Source organism: Cyprinodon variegatus, unplaced genomic scaffold (genome assembly GCF_000732505.1).
Source record: "Cyprinodon variegatus isolate N-32 unplaced genomic scaffold, C_variegatus-1.0 Scaffold849, whole genome shotgun sequence".
NCBI classification, from domain to species: Eukaryota; Metazoa; Chordata; class Actinopteri; order Cyprinodontiformes; family Cyprinodontidae; genus Cyprinodon; species Cyprinodon variegatus.
In genome coordinates this window covers 82225-90261 of record NW_015151302.1, presented here as the reverse complement: position 1 = coordinate 90261, position 8037 = coordinate 82225, and the positions used below count along the sequence as shown (strand labels likewise).

Below are 8037 nucleotides of genomic sequence, written 5' to 3'. Positions count from 1 at the left end.
CTCGTTCTTTCCGTCATGACCCAGAGTTCATGACCATAGATGAGGTTCAGAAGGCACTCTACCCTTTTCCGGCTCAAGACCATGGCCTCGGATTTGGAGGCACTGATCCCCATCCCGGCCGCTTCACACTCGGCTGCGAACCGATCCAGCGAGAGCTGCAGATCACTACCTGATGAAGCCAACAGGACCACATCATCTGCGAAAAGCAGAGACGCAATCCTAAGGCCACCAAAACTTAAATTTCTCAAATGTGGGCCTAATAAAAAAAATTTTTTTCTATTAAAGTACACTTAATATAATAATTTATCATTACAGGGTACAATGATTAAACTCAACAGCACACATTGAGCGACCCGCTGATGCAGCAGTATTAAGGCATATAAGGTGCGAGCAGGTCCACAAAAATATGTTTGGAAAAAAACACAAATATATACAAAATGTGATGTGTATGTTTATTGTGAAAAAGGGGCTATTGAAACAAGCCAATAAAACTTTTGCCATGAATCAAATAACATTTTGAATAAAAACTGGTTTCAGACTGTAGAGCTACACTGACCAGTCTTCATAGAACTGAATTCAAAGATCTTTTGTTGATATTTGGTTAATAAGGTGATGAACGCTCCATCCAACATCTAATCAGGTCACTCAGATATCATTGATTCTATCAGGCTTACTGGCCATGGAGCCAAGAGCTGTCCAAAAGCTAGCTGCTGAGAACAAGAAGATGATGCACAAAAACTCACTGAGGGAATGACATAGTTCAGTGTTTCCTAACCGGGGTTACGCACACCCCTAGTGGTCTGCGAGTGTATTGCAAGGGGTACATGAAAATATTTTATTTCTTAGGTAGTAAAATAAAATAGCGCTGGGATCTGTTTTGCTTTTTCCGGACCCAATTGAAAAAAAAAACTTTTTTTCGACCAAAAAGTAAGCTTTTCTGATGTTTGAGTTCACTTTCAGCCTTCAGCAGAATGGATGAAGAGAACAGCCTGGTATTAGCTGTTTTTTACACTGAGATATAGGAGCTCATCCAAGCAGCTCAGGTGTCTTGATGAAACAAATAAAAACTAAAGACGAAACAATGTAAAACTAATTAAGTCAGTCTAATTATAATTTTGTGCAGTATTTTGTTCCCAACTTTAAAGGTGATTATAAGGTAGTTACTCAGAGGAGCTCCACTTTTATAAATACAGGTTTATATTATGATAAAATTTTATATTTATTTCAATTCCTTACTAACTGCCAGGCAACATATTTATGTTATTAAAATGATAAGAATTAAATGCTCAAATTAAAAGATTAGTTAAAATTGTTTTTTATTTTACATTCAGTTATATTCACATTCCACTTTTGGACAATCATTACTAATTTTGACTGAGAGGGTGACTCATAGTAGGACAAAATGACTAAAGGGGTACACAAGACAAAAAATGTTGGAAAACACTGACATAGACAACCAGGAAGTAAATGGGACCATATTACATCCAAGGAGAAGCACATTTAAAAGTTGGTTAACTGGCCAAAATTTATGTTCTCTTTATGCAAAGTGCACATTTCCCTCTGGTGTTGAAGAGATGCTTTTGTTTCTTTTTTAGGGAAGAATGGTTCTCCCACCAGTACATGTGCTCTGATTCTCTGTTCTGTTATTGATGACTCTGACCTCTGTTGTCATGGTTTGCCTGGTTTGTAAGGAGTCTGCAACGTAACAAGCAAAGAACTGAGGATCCTTGAGTGCCAGATCGTTGTTATTCAGAGTCTAAATCCCAGTAAAAGAGTAATGTCTCACAAGTGCTTGCTGTAAATAATCCAACATTCAAGGTTTTTTTTTAAGAAAACCACTCCCATTATTAGGGATTTTTTTCATTTGGCATTACTATGTGGTATCAAACCTGAAACAGATATTATTGTGCAGAATTTACTTTAATGGGAGACGGAAATGTCAGTAAAATGTGTCCCCTTTCCTTGTTCACAGGAAACATCATTGGCTCTGGGATCTTCATCTCTCCAAAGGGAGTCCTGGAGCACTCTGGTTCAGTGGGTTTGGCCTTGGTGGTGTGGGTACTAGGAGGTTGTGTTGCTGCTCTAGGCTCGATGTGCTACGCTGAGTTGGGCGTCACCATTCCTAAATCTGGTGGCGACTACTCCTATGTGACGGAAATATTTGGCGGATTGACAGGGTGAGTAAAAGTTTCTTAACTTCACTCTATCTTTAAGTGACTTAATGATACCTTTACTTCCAAACATGATGTTTTGTAGAGATACAATATGTAGAAAATACAAAAGACAGTGGACCGTTGGGAATTTGGTTATTGATCAGGAATATCTCTTCATTTTTACAATTAGATGATAAATTTGAGGTTATACTAGAACCTTGAACTATTCCCTAAACTCACATGTAGGCTGTATGCCTTACCTGATGAATGATTGAACTTAACTGGGACACAAAGCCACTGAGAAGATTTAAAACCCTAAGACTGCTAAAATGTTTAAAGGTCCTTTCCTTTTTGAACAGGGGTTTAGAGACAACCTTTCCAAACTGGAATCATCTCATTTCAATGCCTGAACCTGCAACAAAAAGACAACTTTTTACCCTGTCCTATGATCTAAACAGACAAATCATTTAATGTGAATTCTATTACTTTGTGTCCTTTTATGTTGGGAAATAGGGTATGTTTGTTTGGATCTATTACAGCTGCAAATCTTATTCGTTCCATTCAGAAGTTTGGTGAGTTTTTAGAAGCTGTGCCATGTCTCTGGTTTTCTGTTTCCTTCAGGTTTCTGTTGCTGTGGAGCGCAGTCCTCATCATGTACCCAACCACCCTCGCTGTCATTGCTCTGACTTTCTCCAGCTATGTGCTGCAGCCTGTCTTCCAAAATTGTGCTCCTCCATACATGGCAACACGACTTTTGTCTGCAGTTTGCCTTTGTGAGTATTTTTTTTTTTTTTTAGATGCTTAATCGATTTGTATCTACTAGAACAACTACTGCTGAGACTTTAACAATGGTGGCAACAAGAGAAGGACAAATCAAATGTGTACAGGCACATTGCTATGCTGGTAAAAGATTGCATCCATTATGGTGATGATAAGTTAAAAACACCTTCAGAGAGAAGTAGGGGTTAGGGGTCTCATATTGTGTGATTGCAAGGACAATCAGCACCTTGACACTAGGTGTCGGGATGAAATCCTTGCACCCATTGTCAGACCCTATGCTGGTGCAGTAGGTCCTGGGTTCCTCCTGGTGCACCACAATGCATGTGGCGAGAGTATGCAGGCATTTCCTGGAGGATGAAGGAATTGATACCATTGATTTGCCCCCACGCTTGCCTGACCTAAATCCAATAAAACATCTCTGGGACATTATGTTTCGATCCATCCGATGCCGCGAGGTTGCACCTCAGACTGTCAAGAGCTCAGTGATGCCCTGGTCCAGATCTGGGAGGAGATACCCCATTACGCCATCCGTCGTCTCATTAGGAGCATGCCCCAACGTTGTCAGGCATGCATACACGCACAAGGGGGCCATACAAATTACTGAATACCATTTTGAGTTGCTGTAATGAAATTTCAGCAAAATGGAGTAGCCTGCTGCATCATTTTTTCACTGTAATTTTTGGGGTGTCTTTGAATTCAGCCGTCTATAGGTTGATAATTTTAATTTCCATCAAATGACGTGGCATCCTTTTGTTCCTAACACATCACCCAGTCCATATCAGTATCAATAAACAGCATGATTTTTTTCCCCTTCTGAGATCTGATGTTTTTCAAAGTGTTCCTTTAATTTTTTTTAGCAGTGTATTTCTGATAAATGTTGTGTTTTGGATTCTTAATATTTAGGCCTTTGAAATTCTGCATCGGTGTTGCAGGGTTTAAGTGCATGACCCATGTTCAGAGGCTATGGTCCTCGTCGTGGCCGTCACAGGTTTGAGTCTGGTGACCTTTGCTGCATGTCCTTAGCTTCACTCTAATCGCAATCCTCCCTCCTGTCTGCCTGCTTTAAAAAATAATAAAATACTAGAGGCTACCAATAATTTTAGAAAAAAAAAGAAATTCTGTTTAATAACGCCCTATATTTGGTGATTTAGTTCCGAGGCAGTAGCATCAGGTAAACATCTTTCTTCGATGTGTGGACACCAGAACACCTCGTGGAGTAAAATAACTAAAGCAGTGTTGCTCAGAGCATTTTACACAAAAACTAAAAAGAACTAAGAAAGATCTGTAGAATAAAATATTTAGAATTTACCATACAGGTCATTGAATTTAAAGCTTCTTGGAGAAAAGACATCGTGTCACCAGTGACTTGGAAACTAGCCCAGGACAGTCTGAGCTACTTAATCTAGGTTTGTTTAGGAGAAGCAACCTTGTACCTTTGAGAACCCAAGCAGGATTTAATCATGGAATTGCACAATTTGGTATAAATGATTACAAAATGCTTTAATGTATTACATTTTGATTAATTTATCACAAAATGTCATTATTGTCCGATTTTAATGGCCTTATTAAATAATGCATAATATGTGTTACATAATTCAAGGGGTTTACAACACATTTGTTGATGCAATAACCACCAAAAGACAACTTTAACCCCCAATTACATCTAACACTCCTGCTCTTGCTCTATTTCCCTATAGTCTCGCAACCTGCCGTGTTGCAGTCAAGCTCTCTCCAAGTGTAGGATGTTCTACTTACTATGTAGATTGAATTCATTGAATCTCCAACAGAGATTTCTGAAGTGTCCAAAAATTAGGATTTTATGTGATATGATGCCAGACTGTTTATAGTTGTTTGTGTTTAAAATCAAAGGGAAGTGTCTGCATCCACAGCAAAGAACTGCATATGATACAAAAATGCATCATAGCTGCCTGTTCTGCACAGTCTCCTTTGGAAGGCATCTGTCTTTTTCTACTTACTATGCATAAAACTAGCAGATCTATTTGGTCCCAAACATTAGGGATGGCTGCTGTATTAAGAAACTGAATTAATATTTCCGCATAATGGTTGTTTATTCCAGCATCTCTTCCTGTAGCTAAACACCAACAGAGCATAACTGCTTAATTGCTGTGGAGTACAGGCTGTGGTTTTCCACATTATATTTTAGCCAGAAAATGAGCAAATATTCTCTTGTCTGAGATCTTGTCATTAATGTTTTATGACAGGAGTCCAGGAAGCCTTGTGGCTGATTCTTTTTTTTACTAAGTCTTGAGTTGTGAACTTTTCTCCTTTTCTTTGAAGAGTAACAAAGGCAACTGACATGTTCGGAGGGGATTTTTCACCTCACAGCGGAAGTTGTTCTGTTTTATGGAACTGATGGCTCTTTTTTTTTTTTTTTTTAAAGCAAGGCCACCGTGAGCGCAAGCTGGACAATGCTGCTGACAATGATGGACGAGGTGAAACAATCCAGCCTTCCCTCACTTTGCTGTTTCCCACATTCCTGCCTTCAGTAGCAACTGGCTTTAGCTGCTGCTGCCACAGCTCCCAGTTAGAGCCACATCCTGCGTCTGACGATCACAAAGCAGTGCTCCAACCGATTGTTGTGCAGACCTTAAATAACTCCTTATGATGACTACTTTTAACATACTGATTGGCTATTATTGGGAATAAGATTGATCCACACCAATGTGACTATATCTTGATCTAAAGATTTTATCTTTGTGAGATCATTTTGCATTTAATATTCAAATTGGAAAAATTGAGTCTCATATTTGGCAGCATTCATCAGAAAGAAAAACAACTAAAGAGTAACTTGGAACAATCACAAAAGCATTGAACTGAAAGACACTTCAATCAAAAATTACAACATCAGTAGCTGCTCGTTGGTTGGTCCTAAAGCCCCTGTCACACCTTGACGATTACCTAGCGCATTCCTGACGTACAAAAAATCTGGCGAAAATGCTGGCATACGTTGGATAAGTTATGGGTAATTTTTTTTAGGTTATGAGCACGCTGAAGCACGCATGCAGACATCAACATATGGGAAATACCATACGTCAAGAAATTTTGAGCAAGTGTGATTTCATTAGTGTGATGCAGAGTCTGTGACATGATTTAGAGTTTTTTCAACAGTTCAGCTGTCTGACGGAAGTAGGAAGAAACTGTTCTGGAATCTGCTGGACCTGCGAAGCCTCTTTCCAGAGGGCAGCAGAGAGAACAGTCCGGGGTGGGGGTGTGAGGGGTCATTATTAATGTTACAGGCATGGGACATGAAGCGCTGGGATGAAATGTCTTTTATGGAGACAAGAGGAGCCCAGATTATCTTCTCTGCTGTTCTCACCACTCTTCTAACCTTCTTACAGTCTGAGGGGCTGCAGCCTCCACACCACACAGTGAGAGAGCTGGTCAGAATGCTCTCTATGGTGCTTCTGTAGAAGGTGGTGAGGAGGGTGGGGGCAGGTGGGCTCTCCTCATCCTCTGAAGGAAGTACATGCACTTTAGTGCTCTTTTGACCAGGGAGGGGGTTTCTACAGGCCAGGTGAGGTTGTCTGTGATCTGCACCCCCAGTAATGTGGTGCTGTTGACCACTCTACAACTGAGCTTTTAAAACAAAAACAAAGATGTTTATGAAATATCTGGGGAATAACATTAGTGAGTGCCTGAAAACTTGATGGAGCTTTGTAGAGACCATATGGAATAACTAAGTATTGAAAATGTCCTAATGGAGTCTAGAAATCTGTTATACTCTCATCTCCCTGACGGATAAGTGATGATGATAGCATTTTTTTTATTGTTTTTTTTGGTTGAGACCAAGATAATCAATGCAAGGTTGTAGGGTTCCATCTTTTTTTGTGATAGAGAGGAAATCTGCCCCTAGAGGATCAACATATTCTCATTATCAGTTCGTATGAAATCCTACGAAAAGTTATGAACAGTATTTCGTACGTTTTGGACGTTTTTCCTCGAAAAAACAGATCAGTGCGCATACGCAGCCAGACAGACGAAAAAAGCAGATCCGCGGACGGACGTAAAACTGGGAAAAACAGTGCAATAAATACTTCTTGATGTCTCTCACTAGGTTGCTTGCTGTTTTGTATCTTAGGGTTAGGGTCAGGGTTAGGGTTAATTGTATGTTAAATTCTATGCTATTGAATGGTGCGTAAGATGCGCATGCGCAAGGATATCTTGTCTCGAGGCAAGACGTAAAAATACGACGAACTACGACGAAAAACACGTACGAAATTACGGTGCATAACTTTTCGTACGATTTCGTACGAACTGATAATGAGAATACACTGAGAGGATAGGAAGACAGACAGACACTCCTTGCAGCTAGGGATTCATTTTCTCATTGATTCTTGTTCATGGATTGAGATGTTGTATTAAACATGGTGAAATAGAGGTGCATGTGAAATAATGTTAATTGTGCAATTGTAAGAGTGATGGGGTGGAAGTAATCAGGCCATGCTTTTGTTAAATACCTGTCCAAGGTCTTCAAGGACGTTGGCATCTAGCTCTCAGAACCTGAGAATAAATAAAGGTGTAAATGTCGTAATGGTTAGTCTGAGGAATGACAGAATGAAGACAAGTTGAGAGGCAGTCAGAGGACCTGGCCTCAATAAAAGTATTTCTATAGTTCATCTGAGGGTTGTCAATCTTTAAAATCTAAAAGGAAGAGAAATTAAACAATGCAATCTTATTACGGTGGTTACCTAAGAGGATTAGTCATAATGGCCAGGACATGTTGGGTGATTTGGAGAAGTGCTCTGCTGTCCAATGCGGTGGCCTCAATGTGTCTCTCTAGAGATAAAATCTCTAGATGACACTGTTATAAAAAAGTCCAGAGAGATCGCTTAGAAACCTTATTTAGGCAGAGTTGCTGAAATAAGAATGGGGTGAAGGTTTTCAACAATGGATGGGTCTTTATACACTAAAGGACCTTCCCAGGGACCTTCTTCTTACTTCTGTGGCCACAGGAGGCAATACAGTGCTCGTGCTCCGGATTGCCACAATAAAAAGACCGTTTGGCCTTCATCCTCCTCTGTCTGTCATGTTGGGGTCTAATCTTCTAACCCACATGCAGAAACACTCAAGAGACAGGAAAAAA

The 8037-nt window shown here is 39.9% G+C and overlaps 1 protein-coding gene across 1 annotated transcript in view; it reads left to right on the top strand.

The window, feature by feature from the left end:
* slc7a10 (solute carrier family 7 (neutral amino acid transporter light chain, asc system), member 10) overlaps positions 1-8037 on the top strand; it is a 29100-nt gene that overhangs the window by 9587 nt on the left and 11476 nt on the right. Inside the window, 2 exon segments of the mRNA XM_015397272.1 lie at positions 1973-2177; positions 2775-2926. Of these exon segments, the coding sequence (XP_015252758.1) occupies positions 1973-2177; positions 2775-2926 (357 nt within the window).